This window comes from Ipomoea nil, unplaced genomic scaffold, assembly GCF_001879475.1.
Source record: "Ipomoea nil cultivar Tokyo-kokei standard unplaced genomic scaffold, Asagao_1.1 scaffold0268, whole genome shotgun sequence".
NCBI classification, from domain to species: Eukaryota; Viridiplantae; Streptophyta; class Magnoliopsida; order Solanales; family Convolvulaceae; genus Ipomoea; species Ipomoea nil.
In genome coordinates, this window is record NW_017616696.1 from 3,823,889 (window position 1) to 3,847,017 (window position 23,129).

At 35.4% G+C, this 23,129-nt stretch overlaps 2 protein-coding genes across 3 annotated transcripts; both read right to left on the reverse strand.

Moving 5' to 3' along the window:
* Window positions 1-2,066: 2,066 nt before the first annotated feature.
* LOC109148992 (TSL-kinase interacting protein 1) lies at window positions 2,067-9,173 on the reverse strand. 2 transcript variants are annotated; one of them, XM_019296651.1, is made up of 14 exons: window positions 8,307-8,805; window positions 7,844-8,162; window positions 7,655-7,737; window positions 7,522-7,569; window positions 7,298-7,407; window positions 5,919-6,003; window positions 5,552-5,834; window positions 4,737-4,865; window positions 4,482-4,633; window positions 4,156-4,394; window positions 3,811-4,063; window positions 3,151-3,567; window positions 2,926-3,048; window positions 2,067-2,710 (listed from the first exon to the last, which is right to left on the reverse strand). In XM_019296651.1, exons 2-14 carry the CDS (start codon window positions 8,061-8,063, stop codon window positions 2,519-2,521), a joined length of 2,334 nt encoding a protein of 777 aa, XP_019152196.1. In that variant the 5' UTR covers window positions 8,064-8,162; window positions 8,307-8,805; the 3' UTR covers window positions 2,067-2,518. The 2 variants fall into 2 exon arrangements, with proteins under 2 accessions (XP_019152196.1, XP_019152195.1); XM_019296650.1 differs by lacking the exon at window positions 8,307-8,805 and adding an exon at window positions 9,022-9,173 and having other exon boundaries at window positions 2,107-2,710.
* A 502-nt stretch (window positions 9,174-9,675) lies between these two features.
* LOC109152979 lies at window positions 9,676-10,450 on the reverse strand. Its single transcript, XM_019300689.1, has 3 exons — window positions 10,437-10,450; window positions 10,189-10,290; window positions 9,676-10,015 (listed from the first exon to the last, which is right to left on the reverse strand). Exons 1-3 carry the CDS (start codon window positions 10,448-10,450, stop codon window positions 9,676-9,678), a joined length of 456 nt encoding a protein of 151 aa, XP_019156234.1.
* Window positions 10,451-23,129: the final 12,679 nt, after the last annotated feature.

Below are 23,129 nucleotides of genomic sequence, written 5' to 3' on the forward strand. Positions count from 1 at the left end.
AGAATACACATAAACTTTTAACATAATACACATAAACTATTAACTAAATACACATAAACTCTTAACATAATACACATAAACTCATAACACAATACACAGAAACTTTTAACTGAATACACATAATGGGGTTTGGTCCGTTTGAACAGACGGAGTGGCGTCCGTTACGTCAATCCCCGTCAACAGCAATTAAAATGGCGGCGTTTTGTGCTTGAACGCACATTGCTATGTGCACCGTGATGCACGATATAAATTGTCCCACCTAACAATCTACTTAACTATCAATTGCTGGACTTGACCCATCACTATAAAACTTTTAGCAAATAACTTGCGTGACATATTTACTAATGGGATAAAATAGTGAGTAGGTTACTAAAAAAAAAGTGATTGGGTCTCACATACCATTCCCAACGTGGGCTAAATATATATAGGGTGCTCCTTGACGCTAGAAGTGTGAAATATCTATCAATGTAAAAGATAAGAATCTGCAGACAACTAAATCTAGTAAATAAGCTTCATCACTTTTGATATCTATTAAAGAGTTTTTTTTAAAAAAAAAAATTTTGGAAAAAAATATTCGCCTAAATGGTTAAAAAAAAAAAAAAAAAAAAAAAAAAACCTCAATAAATTTATAGATACACTAAATAATCATAATATATTAGGGATGCATGTGGAATGACCATATCTAAATATCTTTGACAAATGATAATAATATGGTTGATTTAGACTACCATGAATTTATGAAAATGAGAGAAAATGAAAATTGCAACACATATTACAAAGATTTTATATGATTTGGAATAGTCAACGCACTTAACTAAGTGATTTCCTCCTAAAGAAAGAATATATAAATATGAATGTGTCATTGTGTGTTCATTTAAGAGTTCGATAGTGGCGTTATTTATTATCTTAGTTGGTCTTGATGATATTAGTTCATATCTAAAGACAGAGTTTGAAAGGAAAGGCTTTGAAAAATAAAGTATAACATTGACCTGCAGATCGGGTATTTCTTTGAAAGAATACTATATACTAGTTAGCTTACCTAGAAAGGTGTCTTAGACACGTTTTATATATAGATATATCAATTCCTTATCACTAACACCTGGTAAGTAGATGTCTAAACTTGAGAAGCAGTTAAGTGAATTATTTAGTACTTAAGGGACTCTATGGATCATGGTATTGTATTTGAGTGTCAATAAAGTGAGCTTGTATTTGGGATATGTGAATTCTGATTATTTTAGTATATGGATAACAAACGTTCTACAACGGGGTATATCTTTACTCTTGGTGGTAGTCATATTTGTTGGAGGTCATCAATTCATCCTATTGTAGTTTTGTCTACAATTGCGACAGAATACATGGTTGTGACTGGGCAACTAAAGAGGCGTTGTGGCTTTCAAGTTGGATTAAGAAATTGAGTATTGAGCAAAGTGGAGTTCAATTAATTGTGATAGTCATAGTGTAACTAAAAATTCATACAAGTGAGAATGCAGCAAACATGTTGACAAAGGTAGTTACAAATTCCGAATGCTAAATGAGCATGGTTGTCCCGATCCATGCATATGTGTGAGATAAATCTTTTATTCTTAATGGTATATTCATCATCGCAGAGATTTGTTAAATTTTTTTCATATAAAGAATAAGAGTTTATCTCATATAAAACATAAGAGTGGAGCAAAATGGATAGCCACTTAACCTCATGGTACAAGGGTAGATGCCTATAATAATAAATATATAAGAGATTACATTGGTCCCATGATACAGGAGTAGATGTCTATAAAGACATTATAACTCTAAGTAAATTATTATAATCACAATTAATAAAAGAACACTACATAAATCTTGCATTTTTTAGTTTCTGATATTGTTTCTTGTTAATGTTAATAAAATAAAATAAAAAGTTAACAAAAGCTTTTTGTAATAAAAGTATAAAAAAAAAAAAAAGTTAACAAAAGCTTTTTGTAATAAAAGTTACATTTTCCCAAATAATTCAAGAGCCTATCTAACCGAAACAAAAATATGAAATGACATGTCCTTATTACACTACTATAATATTCACCCTACATCAGTACATTTAAAATAAAATAAAATAAAATTAGAGGTCAATTCAGTGTTAACTTCAGTTCCATCAACCACACATTTTACCTATGTACATTTATCTCATTGTTAAAGCATAAATTTTTCCTCTAGTCCCACTCCTCACAAAGTTTTCCTGAGTGTCCACCTCATACATCCATTTGGAGAAAACAAACTACAAAGTTATTTCTATTAAGGTGTGCACAATAGTCACAGTATACACGACAGGAACTTTGTACAGCAAGAGGCCGATGGATCAAAAGCCGCGTGTTTTGTTGCATGTCACGGCTTGAAAGTTGAAATGGCATAAGGTACCTGATTACTCAGCCATAAAAGGGACTAAGTGGGGTTCATCATCATCCTTGAGCAACAAAGATCATCTCCACCTGCTATGGAATGGGTCTTGAGACGTCAAACTTCTGTGCAATTTCTGTAATCTGAAAACTTACAATGGTTCTTGAGCTTCGGTGGTTGAGACTGGCTCTTTCTTGTCTGCTCCGAAAAATGAGCAATTTTGGAATGCGTCCAGACTGCTGGCTATGAGCTGGGTCAGGCCACCGAGACTATCGCTTAAAATCAGTTCGCTATGGTATCTACTGGAAGGTATATCCAAATCTAATGGTCCTAAAGAGTCAGGCTGCAAAAAGAAGTGATGCAACATCAGATGCCCGAGAAGCAATTTATAACATGTAAACGGTTCTGTTTTTCTGATTGAATACCAAAGATGAGGCAAGGTTTCAAGAGAATCCTTTGTCCAAATTTTTTTTACTCTTCTGTTTGACATGGATATTCTTCAAAGTTATACTAAATAGAAATATAAACAGTTAAGGATGTTTAAGAAAAAGATGTTACCCAATATACATCAGACAGTCCATTAAAATCCTTCACAACATCTGAAGTAGGAGAGTAATGTACACTTTCAAGGTCTGCAGTAGCAGCATCGCCGTCAACTGGATTCCTAGCACCAGGCAGATCCTGCAAAAAAAGAGAGAAAATAAGGCATAGGAAGATCCCGTGAAATGGGCCATAATTCTACCATCCATGCAACGAAGCTGGAAGCATTATATTGAAATAGACCTCAACTGATGCGCCCAATGCAGTAGTATTTGCCAAAGTTATCTGTTTACAGGTCTCTAAAGAAGTATGTTTGGAAGCATTCTGCACTTTTTCACTAAGAGAATGTCTCTGAAATGCAAATGCATCGCATGTATCTTCAGCACCCCAAATTGATGATAATTGAGATGGAAGAGCTGCTTGAGAGTCAGTTACGTTTTGATGTTTCTTTATATGAGCAGCAATTGCAGCATCAAAGGAATCACAGCTGAAAGGAATCTGATGAATATAGTTAGAGCTGCTATGTATACTGGAAGTAATGCAGTTGGCATCCTCCATATCAGGTGCTTCAGAGAGTAGATCTCCAACACTTATGTTTGTAAGGCTGTCAGCCCATTCCCCAACACATGAGGTTCCAGCCTTGTTAAACTGCAAGTCATCCTGAGTAAAAGCAAATATGTATATGGGAGTGAATGGCAATGGCATAAGGTGAAGAAAGACATTTACTAGTATGAGTAGTATGTTGTAATACCATTTAATTCAACTTTTTTTTTTTTGAAAGACCATTTAATTCAACTTGGTATATTATGATTAGAATTTTCATTTTGAACTCAAGCATATGATGAATAAAGAACCTTTTTATTTTCTAATAGCAAGTAGGAAAAAAGAGAGAAAAAAGAGTACCACTTCTGCCTCAGTGACTACGGTTTCAGGATTTTCCCAAAGTACAGCTTCAGTATGATCAGAACTCCTTGAAGCATTCACAGTGTTCATACTAACACAGCCATTTGCCTCTTTAGGGGGATCAGTTGAAGGAGCTTGTAATACTCCCACACTGCTTTCTGGCATAATATTCATGTTTGCATCATGTCTACTTGGTATTGCAGACGATACTGGTGCCCGAAATGCTACTTCTGCATTTGAAAACCAACCATACCTTGAAAAGGAAGAAAGAAAATAATCAGTCACGATCTTCATTATCTAGTAGCCTTATCTTTTATTGAAAATGAAATAATAACCAAATGTTACCTAAGCCGGAAAACTGGAGGGCTTCCAGTTAGTGCATATACATCTGCAGCAGTGAGAGTAGTATCCTTGGTCCATTTCTGAAAATGCACCAAGTTTTCCTTATGTAAATGGTAAGGGAAAAGCATTAAATCTCCACATGCCATGCTTGAATTCCCCCATTTACGATTGAGATGCTCCAGCACTGATGACATCTTCTTTCGTGTACTAAGAGTGAGCTCCAGATATGGATTATGATTATCCTTTGGAAAGGGTTGAAAAATATCAAATCAGAAGTTAATGAGCTGTTTAAACAAGCTAACCACCAAACTAATTTTATGTTGACATACCAGTTCCAAAGCTCTTCTAGTACCATCATCAACAGGAAATAATTGGAGTTTGAGTTTCCCAGAATTCTGTAAATTGGTCTCATTGAACGAATTGTGCAACAAGTCTGGGAAAACATGTGGATCTTTTCCACTATGCTCAAAAACATTTCGCACTGATGAACAATTTGGAGACAATTTGGCAAAAAACAATATAAGTTACCACTAAATCATAATGGCAACACTTGAATTTTTTGAAAAACATAACCATCAGCTCACCATTTGAATCCTGGAAATGCCCATCCTCTTTATCAGTGGTTGTCCGCTCCAAATGTTCAGCAGCATCAGCCACCAATGAAACCCCAGCAATGGCAGCCTTTTCCCACCTTTTATATGCAGCTGTGGCACCTGCCTCAGCATAGTATTAGCAACACCCAATCAGGAAGAGGTATCTACTTTTGGACCTTCAATGGAAAACTGGGAAAGACCAAAATAATATGAAAAATATCCAGGCATGCAAATGCAACAACCATAGGTCAGCCATCAGTGTCTTCACACTTCAGGCTTTAATTTGAATGATGAGAACTTGCAGGAAAAGATACGAATGCAAATGTAACAAGCACAGGTCAGTCTCTCAAGACTTCAGGCTTCAATTTGCATGCTGTTATGTTCAAGTGGTTTTACACATGTAAAATTTATTTACATGCTTTGTCATACTATACTGCTGCAAAATGCAAATCACATTAACAGCTTGTTGGAAATTGTAACATAACATGAAAGAACATGATGCACACATCAACCATAGGAAGATAAAAACAAAAGCAACAAAGAACATCAAGAGTAAGACCCAGGGAGTTCAAGTTTTGCTTGTTCTACTAAGCTCCCCCAGGGAAGTGTTGCTTCACCTATTTCAGTTTTTAATGCAATGCAATGTTGTCACCCAACAAAATATTTGATTTAATGCTCCAGTTTTCTATGCTAGTTCCTAAAACAAAGTTGTGTCCCCATGAAAAACCACCAATAGGAGTAGGAAATGGATGTAAACAACAGATAACTAACAAATTAGCATAATGAATTATAAGACTTTAACTCACCTATCTTTCTTCGATGTCTAGCTGTTTTAAGAAGAGAAGAGTCTGCTTTACAGGAGGTGCTATTGGCACCTATATTTATATGGCGTTTTAGTGATGATCCTTTTCCAGATCCAAATTTGTGTATGTCTTGATTGTCAAGAAGAACCACTTTAACTGACCGACCATCATGACCAGAGGCCCCCCTGCCTTGATTTGAGACAGAAATAGGGGCAGTTGAAGTATTTTCCCCTTGAGAAAAACACCTCCTTACATTCTTCTTTCGGTCTTTCAAGAGTTGATTCTCCTTTATTACAAAACCAAGTAATTATATGACTGTCAGTGTAAACCATGATTTAAACATTGTAAACACCAGGAATTTGTGACTAACCAAGGTCTCGATGAATATTTTGAATCTCCGAGGCTTCAAGTGAAGCTTTGAAGCTTTACAGCTATATTTTTCCAGTAAAGACCACCTAGAAATTATTAAAAGAAAAAAAAAAATTAAGCATGTGATTACCACAAGATTTACAAATGTTATAATAATAATAATAACAATAATAACAATAACAATAACAATAATAATAATAACAGTAGCTATTAGATATTAAAAAAAATATATCACTAACAAAAGATGGTGAAATTCATCCCCTAAGAGTCCCACTAATTCAGCTCCTCAGAGTTCATTGCAACAAGCAGGTGTAAGTTTCACAGAATGCCATAAAAACTCTCTTCCTAATAAGCCACTCACCTATAATTTATATCATTTCATAATTGCTTTTACATTGTAAGGTTAGTGGTAATGCATTAAAGCCTTTGTAAATCATTGAAACAATGAAAATTATAGCCTTAACAACATAAGGGAGATGCTATACTAGAGTTAATGGCAGAAATAGGAAAAAATAAAGAATTTTGACAAAAATAGGAAGCTTTTGAAAGTTGGACAAAAATAGGCAAAACTCATTTACCAAATGTGTTTCTTGTCAGACCCGCGTATACACTACGAGAGACACGCAAGTGAGACTTGTGTCTCTCAGTACAGCATGGAGAGACGCAAGTCCCACTAGCGTCTCTCCCTGCCTTTTGAAAATTTAAAAAAACAAAAAAACAAAAAAACAAAAACAAAAACAAAAACAAAAAACAAACACTTATACCAGAAGAAGAAGAAGAGAGATAGGACAGAGCTTGAATAAAGGAATGGGAGAAAACCAGAGCTACGAAAATGGCGGAAAAAGGTAGAATATACAAGCTATAAAAGGTCTGCGTAGCCATGGTGGAGAAGGCAAGGTCTATTAAGAGCCCTTAGAATAAGAAGAAGAAACCCTCCCCCCTTCTTCATTCAATAAAAGACGCCAAAAGCCAGAAAACTCCGGGGCAGCCATGGGGAGAGCTTGCGCAACGGCGGCAGTGGTGCTCTTGCTGTGTCTCTCCGTCGTGAGGGTGGAGGATCCCTACTTGTTCTTCCCTTTTTTTTTTTTTCAAAAGGCAGGGAGAGACGCAAGTCTCACTTGCTTCTCTCCTGACCGGCTGCAGTTCACCGGTCAAGGAGACCCGCAAGTGGGACTTGCGTGTCTCTCGTAGTGTATACGCGGATCTGACAAGAAACGCATTTGGCAAATGAATTTTGCCTATTTTTGTCCAACTTTCAAAAGCTTCCTATTTTTGTCAAAGTTCTTTATTTTTTGCCTATTTCTGTCATTAACCCTGCAATACTAAACCACAAGGTAGAAACATAAAATGGATAATTTATTAAATAAAAAAAATGGTTACCATCGCAGCATTGCAGCATTGGTGTCTCTTGAATTTTTGGCATTAAGGCAAAGTTCTGGGCCTAACAACTTGTTCATGCGCCTAACAAGACGATAGTAATAGTGCCTAACCTGCAAAGTTGAATACAGAAAGGCCACAACCAGAAGAGAATTAAAATTATGATGAATGCAAAATTGACTTAAATTATCTAGTATGAATTCACTAAATAGGCAGTATGGTATTACCTGATCCTTGTTCTTACTTTGAACACGACTAGTGATTTTTTCAAAATTCTGTGGGGAAAAATAACATATCCAGTGTCATGATGTATCTTAGAAGAAGAAAATTAATTACAATTACACATGATAAATGAATTGCCTTGCCAACATGTCGCAGTGCGGAGAAAAAACTTTCTTCCTCTTCACGTGTCCATGCAGCCCATTTTCGTGTCTGTCTTTTCACTGTGTTGAAATATATCCACAAGAAAGGAATAACTAGTGAATCATGCACAACTACAAATAAGGGCCAAAATGAAAACTAACTTGAGCCCATATGTTTCTTGCATACCTGGCTGTTGAAGTGCAGAATGTTCTTCAAAGGATGCTAACTGCTCGGTCACAGAATGATCTTGCGAGAACATTGCCTGTTCTGGTATAGCATGCTCTTGAGAGGATGCTATCTGTTGTTCTACACAATTAACTTTTCCAAAAGTAAAGTCCCCGTCCTTACGTGGGGAACTCCTAAGGTAGTGATCTGCTTCACTTCCCAAAGTGAGCTGCAGTTCCATTTGTATGTATCATCAGACGGGTATGAACTTCTATACAGCTTTTGACAGAATACTTCTTCAGCTACCCAAATCAATGAGAGTCCAAAATTATTAACTGTGCTGAAAACATAAAAGACCTTTCAGTACATAAGACAAGGTGATAGAAGTTGAAGAAAAATCAACATGTTCATCCAACTAGTAAATTAGTAATTCATCAGTAGCCATATATCCAAACACTCTGGAAGAATATGTAAACTTACATACATTAATAGAACAACATTGGCTTGGATCTCCAGATCAAAATAGATAGTTTACTATTGCATTGTACTTTCTTTGAGTTTCACCTCAGATTTAGTAGGAATTAAACAGAGTAAACTAAAGCAAAGATAATTCCCAAGAACATGCCCAGTTAGTAAGTACAAATGTGTATAGAGTCAAGAATGAACATGCAAGTTACAAGCAACTCACTTAGATATGATGGTAAAAATGTATACATATATAAGGAACAATAATGAATACATGGTGAATGAAATATGCATTCTGAATGATGCATACAGTTGATATTATAAAAATACAGCATAGTTGCTTAGATGCAGATATAAGATCTTTGAGGCTCCAGCACATAATCGATAACTGATTGCAATTCAGCAACTTAAATATCAAATTACAGACAGAATTTTAACATCAAATTGAAGCAGCTTCGGGGGAATGCATTAGAATTCCCAATCTTAATACAATCATCACCAAAAGCATAAAAATCACAGATTTGAAAGAAATATATACAACACTAAAGTATTTGTCCTGGAAAAAATGATAATATTTTGTTCAAGGAAACTATAACCAATTAGATTCAAGAATTAACAACCCACATGAACAATTTTTCCTTCGTGAAAAAAAAAAAAAAAAAAAAAATCGAACTTGAAAACCATATGCATGCGAAGAAAAAGAAAACAAAGAATTGGAAAAGGAATTTGCTAACCAGGAAGAAGAATCGATAGATTAAGGGAGAAAAGAGCGATGGAAGGGAAATTGAAACTGAAACCCTAACCCTAATTCAAATGTCGAAAGTGAATAATGAGAATTGCAGTAAAAGTCCTACAAACATTTTCGAGTAATAAAAAAAAAACACGTACTTTACAATAAAGCGGTTCAAACACACCACCTGTTCGATGGATTGCCTCACAGGTATGCTGAGAGAGTGGTTTCGAACATGAAAGCGCCACGCGTGATGGAGAAGCAATTCTGTGTAACCATGTCACAACACCAATTCTTTTTCCAGTAATCAAGGTGCAACTACTTTCTCTTGGTTTTATTTTTTCTCCTTAAACTAAATTTAGAATATAGCCTTAGCTCATTTGTTTTGAAAGTCTAGGGGAGATAGAGTAGTGTGACATTATAATATATTAATTTTATTTCATATTATTTCGTTCTTATCTTATTTTATGACCTTAGCGTGTTGTTGAAGTTATTTAGATCAAACAACTATCAGTAAGTGAAGCCCGACAAGTAAACTATAATTGTATTGGAAAGTATCTAAAACATAAAGCAAAAAAATCCAAACTATAAGCAACGCACCCGAGGAACCCCAAGAAGATCGTCTCTGAACACCTCCCCATCGGTTGATCAAACATCTCTATACCCCGTCCCTGAGCCAAAGCTTGTTTCGCCAAGAAATCCGTCGAACGATTTTGCTCCATGAAGACATGAACAAATTTAACTTGTCACACCTTCCTACTCCATCGTTTACCGCCATTGATGATATTAGTTGCCGGTCCATTAAGTATATGTCCTCACTGTCATGGTGGTTCAGGCAATCAATAATATTTTTAGCATCACTTTCAACCACAACCTTCCTACAACCCTTCTTCCATGCTAGTTTAAGACCCTTAAAGATAGACCAAGCCTCAGCTTCTGCAATAGAACAATTTTCAATATTGGCAGTAAAGCCGACAACCCAATTCCCATTCTCATCCCTATTGAGACCACCATAAGCAGTGTTCTCAGTTCTGCCATCTCTACTTCCATCTGTATTTTACTTGGTCCATACTGCTTCCGGACGAGTCCACTTAAGCATCTCCCGTCTAGGCATCCTCGAGTTTCCCCTAGGGTGCTTAGCGTTCTCAAAAGCCCGAGCGAATTCTACTACTTGCTTTGCAATCCACCCTGCTTTAGATGTGGATATGTTGCTCCCATTGTTGAAGATTTCCTCATTTCTCCATCTCCAAAGCCACCAAATTGTGGAAACCTCCTACAGAATTTATTTTGCTTTTAAAAGCTAATTTTAGGAGTAAAGGGTTCACATTAAGTAGTCAAATTTTCACAAGAGTTAATACCTTCAATGGTCCTCCGAGTATTGGGGTGTTACTAGGTGTGGTCTCTCGACTTTAAAATCACCAGTAAACGTCCATCCTACTAGTTTTAAAAAATTACCATTCATGGTCCTCCATTAAGTTGTCTGTTAAACGGGCGTTAAGTTGGAGGGTAAAGCTGTCCTTTCACCATTATTTCCTTCCTTCCTTCTACGTTGACCTCTCTTTCCCCCCAAATTGAGTTTTCCCCCAAATCACATAGCCCTAATCAGCGAACGAGACCAAGGACTCCATATCGCGAACGAGAGTGAAACAAAGAAATTGAAGAGCACCCAAATTCCAGAACGAAGTAAAGACGAAGGACTCCAGCTGACGCCAAAAAAGAACAATTTTTACTCCCCTGTTATAGTTACATTGTGAATTAAACCAATCAAAAACGTCAAAAAATCCCATTTTTACTCACCGTTTTAGTGGAATAGGCCAAATACCTACGCACTGGATTTTAATTTGTCCAGGAAGTACAAAACGTCATATTGTTTCCACATATACATACTCGGTCAATTAATTCTCCAACATGTCGCCTCCTTGTCATGGAACTTGATCCATGCGAAGCCTCCATTGTTGTTGCCAACGACCTTCACCACTGCATTCGGGCTCTCTGATTTGGGGGAAAAAATTTGCGACCTATGATTTTTGTCAACGAAGACTTTAAGGAAGAAATAATGGTGAATGACAACTTTGCCCTCTGACTTAACGTCTCTTTGACAGAAAACCTAACGAATGACCACAGGTAGTAACTTTTTAAAACTTGTAGGACGTCTACTAGTCATTTTAAAGTTGGGCGATCACATCTGGCAATACTACCCCAATACACGGAGGACCATTTGAGGTATTAACTCATTTTCACAATGTACATAAGCTTAGCATGTGACATAGACTTGCAACACCCTGCAATAATTTAAATAGGGAGTTCAACATAAGGATGAAATATGACATAAAATACAAAGAGGTTAAACGAATACCATTCTACTCACATATGGCAAAGGAAATGAGGGTAGCCTAAAAGTTTTAAAATTTAAACACACACATATATATATACACTTATATATATAATGTAATTGAACTATATTAACTTTCAATATATTTCTTGCCATCTTTGGAATTTAATTTTTTTTTCTAGTAATTAGTTATGACCATTGAAAAGAATTTTATTGTACTTTCTTAAGTAATGTTCACCTGAAGGGATAACATTTTTTTTTTTTTTTTTTTTTTTTTTTTGACCTGAAGGGATAACATAATTTCTTTTAAATGTTAAGATTTAGAGAAAATCTTGAGATTTGGAAAAGTGTTTGACAACTTATCTCCATTTTTTAATTATTCTTTTTGATGATTTATTTTTGGTTTTCTTTATTATAGTTTTCGATTGTATTATCTTATCTTATTCTTTTTTTAATGTTTATATTCATTATTGTGTTTGACTTTGTGATCATGTTGGATTTAATGCTTGTTGGTTAGTAGTTGAAACGGTTAAAAGAGTCTAATATCTGTAAATTTATCTAATGGCCGCAAAGGGTGTTGATTTAAACTTCTCTTTAAATAGGTTATTGCAGGCATTGTGAAATGGTCGAATAAGAGAAATATGTTTTAAGGTTTTATTGGATGATTTTCAAAAGATGTTGATGAATAAGAAATTTAACATAACCAATGATCTTATAGTCTAATGGCACCAAGTTGCTCCCTCCATGTGGGAGGTTGTGGGTTTGAGTTTAGTAGAAGCGATATTGACTCTTTGTGCTTCATACTTTTGTGCCACATGTGTAGTCATTGTTTATATGATGGTAAAATGAGACTAAATTCATTGTATTTGAGGCCTACATATAGCTAGTGTTATGTGTTTGGGATTTATAACATATATATGAATAAAACTTTCTCGTTCTTTATTCTTGTTTGGGTATCTACTATCTCAAGTATAATTATGTTACTTAAGAATCTACTTGCAACACAAGGGTTTTTACACTTGATATCATAGCAAATTTTTTACATTTGTAGCATGGTGAATTAAGTCCAAGACTATGAAAAATCTCTGAAGCTAATTCAATTCAGAAGTAAATGCGATCTATGAAGCCTTTTCAGTAAGAACGAAAAGTGGAACGGGTTGTGATGAAGCAATTGATAAATGTTGTTTCTAACCAATATGTAAAATGATGTTAGATAATCCTTCAATCGAGAGAAAAAATAAAATAGCAATTTGCAAATTCAACACATACTTTTGAAAAATGAAATACAAAGTGCTTCTTTAAATCTATTTGGAAAGGAAATTAGTATTGATAATGAACTTGATGTTGAAATTAATGACGAAAAATGTAACGAAATTAATTGGCTTGATACACAAATAGTATAATTGGATTATGTTAACAGTGAATTCTTGTGACTACTATATGTTCAATGAAATGGTTGTGAAAATAAGTAGAGTTGATTTTGTTGGATCTGTTATAAACATATTTAGTGGACATCATTTGTAACGGATGTAACGAATGCTTTGATTGCTCATTATGTATATTTATATCCTTTGTAATGGACACACCTTATATCATGGTGTGGAGATGAATGAATTGATTGGCCTCGTTATCTTGCATGACATTTATGATAGTTACATTGTACTCCAGTAGTAGTACATGACAAATTACACTAAGTGTTTTGAATGCCATTGCTTTTTTATTTTTGTTGAAAGATATCAAAAACTTAGTTTTCTTTTGCGAGAACATACTCTCTGAGTTTTGAATCTTCCCTACTTGACAATGTGTTTGGTCATTAGGCTTTTTTTTTTTTTAAAGGTCAGAAAGATTCTGAATATGAATTGATCTTTGAGTGACTAATGACTCATGACTCGTGAATGAAGTCTGCAACTTCTATTTTTAATGCAATGCTACTATGCAAAAATGTTATGTGCTTAACAGCTAAAAGTGAGTCACACCATGTTGGTTTGCCTGAAGCAAATAAATTGCTAATATTTGGCATTTAATCTCCCTAAGATTGTCAAATGTTTCTCTCATTTTGTTCGATGTGTATGCTTGCCCTATCTAATTTTGTATGCCACTTGTGGTAAATTTCATATACATTTGAGAACTTATTATGTTGCGATAATCTTTACATTTTAGAGACCCAATTTTTAATTATGACATGACCAATTGGGTTTCTTAGGGCAAACATAATGAGTTAGATATTACAATTTCTTATCCACATGAGTACTTTATAGAGCATGTGTGAAGGAGAAATTATTGAATTATCTGTTTTGGGGATATACTTTTGTTTTAAATCCAAATCTAACTCACGGCATATCACAAACCAATCCCTCAAGGATTGTTATACCTAGTACATGGTTTCAAAATAAACATTTTCCTATCTGCGTTATTATTTATAGTGGCGCAGTCTATTTCAATATATCACCACCACAACGTACCTCTAAAAAGGCTACCAAAGAAGCCTCTGTCTCTTGATTAATTAATATCAAGAGCACATGATAGGAGACCAATACATATCCTTAGGTACGTTGACAGCATACTTAATTAATGAAGATTGCTTCTCGGCATTAGGGGAGATAATTTAAGAGTTCAAATTTAATACAATGCCAAGAAATTTCATAGAATGAAAATATCTTCATTATTTAAATCCATGTACTAGTTAAACTGAACTGGAAGTTCAAAAGATAATCTATTTGCGACATTAGCAAATAATCTGCCAAATACATATATTGATCATACTGATCATAAAAGAGTGACTAGGTCCCATATACCTTCCCCAACTTGGACCAAATAATATATCGATACTCCTTGATACCAGAAGTATAGGAGATCCATCGGTGTAAGAAATAAGAATCATTATACTAGATCTAGTATAAAAATATTGTCACTCTTGAAATAGCATTGAATAATTTAGTCCTGAAGACGCTCGTCCAGATGATGAGAAACCCTAGTGAATTTATAGGTGCACCAAACAAACACAATACTAGGGATGCGGAATGACTAGATCAAAATATCTTTGGGAAATGTATAGAATCTGATTGTTTTAGAAATTGCCATTACATTTACAAATATGGGAGACATTTATAAAAAGGTTATAGTTATCGACAACACAATTGTCATTACAAATTGCTCAGTTATATGATAATAATCTGGATCCAGAGTTAGGCACCAGAAGTGCCATGACTATTTAACGTATAAAGGAGCAATTAAGGCATAGCTCGACTCGCTAAAATGGATAATTCTCTTTATAATAATACACCATTTGAGCGTTAACCCTGAAGGTTACATATGTGTGTGTGCATGAAAGAGAAATAAGAATAATGAGGTGATGAAGCGAGTTTGTAGCCTATGGGTTCACGCAGAGACCCTTAATTGATTTTAATCAAATATACTCTCCCACGGTAAATGGCATTAAGTTCCGCTACATAATACAATTGGCAGAATAATAAATTTAGATATGCAGTTAAATTTATTTTGAGAAATCCTAGATGGATTCATAATTCTCGAAATGAGGATTTATTTAAGTATTATTATGTGTCATTATTTACTCTTTAAAGGGTTGCGAATGGAGTTAATATCCTCATTGAAGGAATAATATGTACCATTGTGTGCTCGATAAAGGGTTGATAATGAACTTATTTATTATTTATTATCTCAGTCAAGATTGATGGTGTAAACATCAATGAAATATATAAAGAGCTTGATAATGTCAATTCATGTTTAAAGACTGAGACTTTTGAAATAAAAAGCTTGTGAAAGCTATAAGTATTATCTCGACTTGAAGATCGAGTTTTTCTTTGAAGTTTTTTTTATATACATCAATCAGCCTACATCTAAAAATGATTTTTCACATGTCTATATGCATATAAGTGTCATGTTTTTTTTTTTTATCAAACTAAAGGTTGCCTAATAATCTCTTGAAGCAGATAAGGAACCTTTTTAGACTCGAAGTCCCTTACTTCATTATCGTTAAAGCACCATTGTAGAACCAGAAGTTTCATAATTGTAACATATTTGCGATGAAATTGCTAGCAAAATCTAGTGCTCCCCCTACAAATGAAGTACTTGAATAATGATTAACATATCCTCCGGTATCTTCGAGATACAAAGATATGACATTTATGTAAGAAACCATGATACGGTTTTAATAGGCTACTTGGGTACTGGCAGTTTTGTTTGATCCCTGCAATGCCAAGTCCAAACTGGTTATACAATGAATTTCCCTAAATGTTAAAAATGAGGACAATAACACTTGTGTTGCACAAATATTATGTGAGCTCTAGAAGAGCCATAAGATTATTAGATATTTACTCTAGTGACAATCCAGAAGATTTGTCCAATCCATTTTCTCAAATTTTCGAAATATATGTAGAACTTGAAGATTGTTATCTTCAGGGGGGACGGGAAGTACATTTATTCGAATCAATTCGAAAGATTGGACGTAAAATCCTGAAAGATTAAGTCATAAAAGACTAACAGTTGCGCACTATTTGCAACACATCATGTACTCTTTTCCTCACTAGTTTTCTCCCATTGGGATTTTCTAGTGTGGTTTTTAATGAGGCATGAGTATGATATACGAATGTAAATGGGGAAAAGTTGCAAAATAATTGCTTAAGTAGACAAATCCCAAAATCCTGAAGATTATGCCGATTGTGCCCTGAAGGCAGGCTTGTGGTTGTACTCTTTTTCCCTTAGCTAAGTTTTTCCCGCATGGTTTTCTTAAGTTAAGGTTTTTAATGAGGCGACCAATACAATATATGTTTTTACATATATCATGTACTCTTTTCTTCAACTAGGTTTTTTCCTACGTGGTTTTCCTAGTGAAGTTTTTTAATGAGGCATGAATATATTTTCTATTGTACTTTTTTCTTGTCTAGATTTTTCCCACAGGGTTTTCCTAGCAAGTTTTTATCGAAGCAAGATTGTGGACAAATAATGTCCAAGTGGGAGTGTTATAAACATATTTAGTGGACATCATTTGTAACGGATGTAACGGATGCTTTGATTGCTCATTATGTATATTTATATCCTTTGTAATGGATACACCGTATATCATGGTGTGGAGATGAATGAATTGATTGGCCTTTTCCTCTCCATTCTCTATTTCCTTCTTCTCTTTACTTGTGTTTATATTATTCAAAAGGATGAAGATTTTTAAATTTAGTTTAAATAAACTCTAGGGGAATTTGTAATTGATAAATTAAATGCAATGGGTTAATGTGCAACTGAAATTAGGAAGGACAGTGTTCGCATGTTAAATTGGTTAGAGAATAAATGATTTCTTGGAGTTTGAGAACAAACAGTTTTCTTATGGATGGGCAATTCATGGAGTTGGATAACTATACTGCTTTGGAAAATACATCATAGGACTATAGGAGGAGAAAAAAATGAAATCAAAATCTTTAATTTAGGGTGTGTTTGGAAACCTGAAAAATGAGTTCTGGAAATCATTTTTCAAGTTTTCACTATTTGGATGTGCCTGGAAAATCAAGTCAACGGAAATCATTTTCCGTTGACTTTGGAAAATAAGCTTGTTTTGGAGGAAAATGACTTTGGGGAAGTCATTTTCCAACTTTTACACCAACATCACACCACCACCAACATCATCAACAACATACCACCACCACCTCACTACCACCATCACCACCACTACTGCTGCCGCCACCACCACTATACCACCGCAACCACCGCCACCACACCACCACCATCACACCACCACTACTACCACCAACACCATACCACCGCAACCACTACTACCACCACCACCATCAACACCATACCACCACCACCACCACCGCTACCACCACAACCACCACCATACACCGCCACCACACCACCACCACCATTACACCACCGCCGCCGCCGCCGCCACCACCACCGTCATACCACCGCAACCACCGTCGCCGCCACCGCCACCACCACCACTACCACCGCCGCCGCCGCCGCCGCCGCCGCCGCCATACCACCGCTGCTGCCACCACCATACCACCGCAACCACCACCAGCATCACACCACCGCTGCCACCACCACCACCGCTGCCGCCACCACCACCATACCACCGCGACCACCACCACCACCACACCACCAGCATCACACCACCGCCGCTACCACCACGACCATACCGCCGCCGCCGCCACCACCACCACCACTGCCACCACCGTCATACCACCACCAGTTATTATTATTATTATTATTATTATTATTATTATTATTATATAACAAAGAACATCACTACCACTACACCACCACCACCATAATATTTTTGATATATTATTAGTTATTTTTTATTATATTTAAAATTGTTAATATATTATTATATATTATTATACATGTTGTAATATTCTAAATAAAATAATTAAAATGTTTAATTATACAATTCTACTCATTTTCCAGAAAATGAACCAAACACACAAAAACAGTTTTCCAGAATGCAACCAAACACTAGAAAGGAAAATGATTTCCGGAAAATGACTCATTTTCCAGAAAACATTTTCCAGAAGTCATTTTCCTGCTTTCCAAACGGACCATTATATTAGACGTAATGTGAAATCTAGTAGTGATTTTGGCAATGGTGTATTTTAGCATTGCAGTAAGCTTATTTAACGAGTTTTTTTTCAAAGTGTTCCCTGGACTATTACTCATTCTCAATTTTGTATTTTGATTATTAATTGTATCAAATGTGATCCAATTCAGTCTTCTGTTAAAATTTTTATTTATTTAGCGTTAAAATGGAGGGTATTTTTGTTTATTCACCTATTTTCAAAAATGAGTTTTTACCCAAAATAGTCCTTCGACTATTACTCATTCTCAATTTTGCATTTCGACTTTCAATTGCACCAAATGTGGTCCATCAACATTTAAAAACTCACCCAATTCAGCCGTTAGGTTTTCCATCTGCTCAGTGTTAAATGGAGGGCATTTTCGTCCGTTTGCATATTATACGTCTAATATACAATGAGAAATAGTTGAGAGACCGTTTTGGGAATAGGTGAATGGAAAGAACTCAGTGATTTGGTTCATATAAAAAAAAATCAATTTTGTTTGTGAATAGGTAATTCAAGTATGCGGATTTGTGAGGTGGTTTGATTCGTCAATGTGTGAAACATCGAAAGCAATTATACCAAGACTAATTTTTTATTGTAGCAAAAATGAGTGACGGTGAGTGTACCGGTGTGAAATGTCGTCCTCGGGGGATTGAGATTTATGACACGTAATACGCAATCACAAGCAACTAGGCACTAACATAAGGAAATTAACAAGAAGCTAAGGAAATAACAACAAGTTTCAAGGTTACGGTAACTAAACAATGTAACACAAACACATATTAACAAGATATAAACACTAACAAAGAAATAGGACTCAAGCTAGAGAGCATTATCTTCTAGATGCATAACACAACCTAAGGATTAGGAAAAAATCACACAACCAAAGGATAGAGGGGATGCACGTAGGAATCCTAGTCTAAGATTCACTCTCGTGATCAATAAACAAAGATTAGAACAAGAAATTACCTCACTCTCATGATGCATCAACTCCAAGTTCTTCGAGCACACAAAACATCAAAGCCCCCAATTTCCCCTATTTTCGTAGAAAGAAATCGGGTTTATGCAAGGAGTGGCTTGTAATATTGACCCAACTCTTATTGAGGCCAAGAATCCTCCAAAACATGCTAATGAATGTTGTACACCAAGCATTAACAATATACAAATACAAATCCTTCATAAACTCAAGAACCCTAGGTAGGCAAAAATCTCCTTTATGCAATAATCACAAACTAAGCATCAAGATAAGTAATACAACCCTAACTCAAGTCCATAAACTAACTACTCATGATTTAATAGTATAAAGAATACAAAAACATAAGTGTAAAGCATAAACATTGCAAGATAAAGAGATAAAAGAGAAAAGAAGCTTCTCTATTGAAATTTGATGGTAGAATCTTGAAATGTTGGAATTCAAACTTCAAATCCAAGATTACAAGCTTCAAAAGTGTTAAGAAACCTAAATCTACACATCTAACCCTAAAATATGAAAGGAAAGAGTATAAAATAGCTAGGGTTCGAATGAGGTTCAAAACCCTGTAGAAATGACCAAACCCGTGCTTAAATAGTGTACAGAGCATGAGTGACACAGCCAGGGGCATGGCCGTGCCAAAAATGCAGTGCACACTGCCTCGGGTTGGCACAGCCATGCCCGTGGCCGTGCCCTCGCCCGTGTACCTCCTGCAAGCAAAATCCTATGCACTGCTTTGACTTATAGGCTATGTTTCACCCCAAAACCATTTCATTGGCCCTTGTGGTCTTCAACAAAGTTGTAGCCCTTCAAGTCTTCTTTCCAATGGCGTAAGAATCACTTCATTTGGAAATTCCTAGGCAAAGATATGGTCAAAATACCGAAAATTGGTCAAAATGAGCGAAAATTGTAATGTCTTGATTTTTGCTCCTCTTTTGTTTTGGTTTGTCCAAATGACTAAGATCATTGAATACACCACTCTTAGGCTCCCTTGGAAGTGTTTTAGCCATCTCCTTAGCTTCCCATTGACTCCCCTTGACTCCAAATGTATCCAAAATGATCCAAAATCCTTCATTTCTACTCAAAGATAATGAATTGTGCCCAATCGATCAAATGAACAAAATAAGAGTCATTTTGAACACCATTGTGAGACTTCATAAGCAAAACAATACTAAATATGGGGTAGACATGGGGTACAAATATGAACAATTATGCACTTATCAACTCCCTCATACTTAAACCTTTGCTTGTCCTCAAGTAAAAACAAGAGATAAATCACCATCTTTGCAATGAAATCGATCATTCTCCCACTTTGCACAACCTATCAAACCACAATCAAACTTGCTACAACACAACTTGTTTCAAGAATCACCTTAGTTTGGCACACAAGTTCCATTCTCAAGTCAATAACCAAGCACCAAATTCATAAAAGTACGTGAGGATCAAGTGTGCACAATTACTAAGTTGAAATTATGCAAAACTTGGCTTTGAATGAGATTCCATAGGCTTGCCCTTCATACTCCCACTAGTTCAACTCTAAAAATGCATGCTAAGATCAAGTAAGACTTTTATTTGGCTTATAATGGGGCTAAGGGTGGATGGTTAAGAAAGAAGGGTATAGGAAATAAACAAAGGAGAGAACTTCACATTTATTCACAATTGGAGTTAGAAGAGATATAACTTCTATGGACTAAGGACCAAATAAGATTTAAGGACAAAATTAACAAACCACTAAAGTGGTGAGGTTGAATACGGCCTTGTTTGGCAATCAGCGGTTAGCGTTTGCGGATTGTATTAGCGGTTACCAAATAGCGGATTATATTAGCGGGTTTGACCAGCAGATTGTATCAGCGGTTTGTAAAAAGATGTTTGGTAAAATTAGCTGTTTAAATTAACGATTAACATGTAAAATGACCAAAAGGGTATACATATAATAATAATAATAATAATAATAATTTTTTAAACAATTGATGTTATCACATCTTTGCTTGTTTTTATAGTTATTTTGAATCACCTCAGTATTTAAGTTCTTTAATTTTGCTTATTTAATACATATTTTCCTTGCCATTATCATTTAATTATGGTTCACACTTGTTTTGAATGTTTTACGGTGTTTGTTAGTGTTTTTGAACCATTTTAGGTCAAAGATATGAGCAAGGGAAGTTCAAGGATGAGTTTTGAGCAATTTTGGACGAGTTCGGGGCCCAGTGGACTCGACGCGTCGAGCCAAGGGCTCGACGCGTCGAAATTTTCCAGTAGCTAACTAATTTGCGCACAGGAAGTCTCGACGCGTGGAGAAAATTCTCGACGCGTCGAGAGAATAGGCGTCTATTTCTGGGATAAAAACAGACGCCTAAAGTGGCGCAGCTGGGCAAAATCAATACAAGCGCGAGATTTCTTTTCCTAATATCAATTGCGCGGACTTCAAGGCTCATATCTCCATATTAAAAGTTAGCAATTCAAGGAATCTTCTAAATTCTAAATATCATTAAAGACGACAATTTCTTTATTTGAATATAGGAATTAGAATTTGAGTCCAATTTGGTACAAGATTCCTATTTCATCTCAACTTTGTACCCACTATAAAATCCCTCCTTCCTCAACCCTAAACAGACGAACAGGACAGGGACCGAGAGAATTCAGAGATTCTTGGAGACAAGAAGGAGAGAAATCAAGAGCCACAAGTTGTCTTGGAAAGCAAGAAGAAGACTAGGGAGATTTGGGAAAATCGTCCGGTTAATTCTTGTACTCTTTTGATGATTTGTAATTCTTTATTTATATTTGCTATGTATAATTTAGTCATGCTTGGCTAAATTCTTTAGAGATTCTTGGGTAAAAGTGTTTATGAACCTATGTGCCTGAGCTCTCAGTTTCTTTAAAATATTATTATTTGGGTTTAATTCTTGTGTTGCAATCGTGATAATATTGTTTGATGCTTGTAATTAATGGCCATAGTTACTAGCTTCATAGCCATGTTTGTGTCACCAATGGGAGTTGGGGCATAAATTAGGGCACACGCGATTGCACCTAGTGGTTGGTCCTTGGGAAAGGGGAATTTATTAGGGGAAGTTTATTCTAGATTGTTGCCAATCGGGAATGGTAGTAATTAGGAATAATTGAATGCTGATCTTTGATCTTATTGGGTGTTTAAGCCATGGGAGTGGAAATTCACTAGGAATAGAGATTACGGGAGTAATTCGATTCCACTTTGCATTCCCACACAAATCTTAATTCCAAACTAAATATTGCAAACGATAATTGGCACTAGGTGATTAAATACTTGAATCCCAAGAATCTCAACTTCTCTCTAATTGTTTTCAAAATCCTGAACCTCTGTTTTATTTTATTTATTTTATGCCAATCAATCATCTAAGTAATTGTTAGGATTAGCTCTAATGAATAAGTTAGTAACTAGTGCTTGATACAACCACTTCCCTGTGGATCGATAACTCGTACTCCGAGAATTATTTGTTTGCAAATATACTACGCATCAACAATAATAATAATAATAATAATAATAATAATAATAATAATAATAAGAAAAAAAAACAAAAACAAACATGGTTGGGATTTCAGCAGTTTGGAGCAAACCGCTGAGTAACCAAACATGGTTTTTGACATTTTGACTTCGATGGATCCGTCAAAAATTTGGCGGATCCGCCATTAACCAAACAAGGCCTACATCTTTCAAAACCAATTTTAAACTTTTTTTTTCTTTTCATTTTTCTCTTTTCATCTATTTTTCAACATTTTTTTCTCAATTTTCTCATATTCTTTTTTTTTTTTCATATTTTTTCATTCATAACAACCAACAAACTTATCCTCAAGACCCACACACTTAAACAAAATTATCAAGAGAATTGTTAACAAAACAAGCTCCACTAAAAATCACTTCCATGAAAAAGAACAAATGATTTATTCTCTCAAGGGTAAAGGGCAACATTTTGGCTAAGGTTTAATGGTTAAATGACGAGGATTAACACAAGAAAAACAAACACAATGAAGGGTTTAAGTGCTAGATAGCTTAGCACTTATTGAACAAACACAAGGCTCAACGGGAACAACTAAAGGTAAACATTTAGAAATGGACAATAGCAAAACCACCTCAACTTTAGTGTGACAATCTTGAGGCTACTTATTTGTGTGTGAAACTGTGAATCCTGTTTTTCATGTTCGAACCAAACATGTAGAAATGGACTACCATTTTGTTCGTAACAAATTAGCCTTAAAGGAATTGCAAA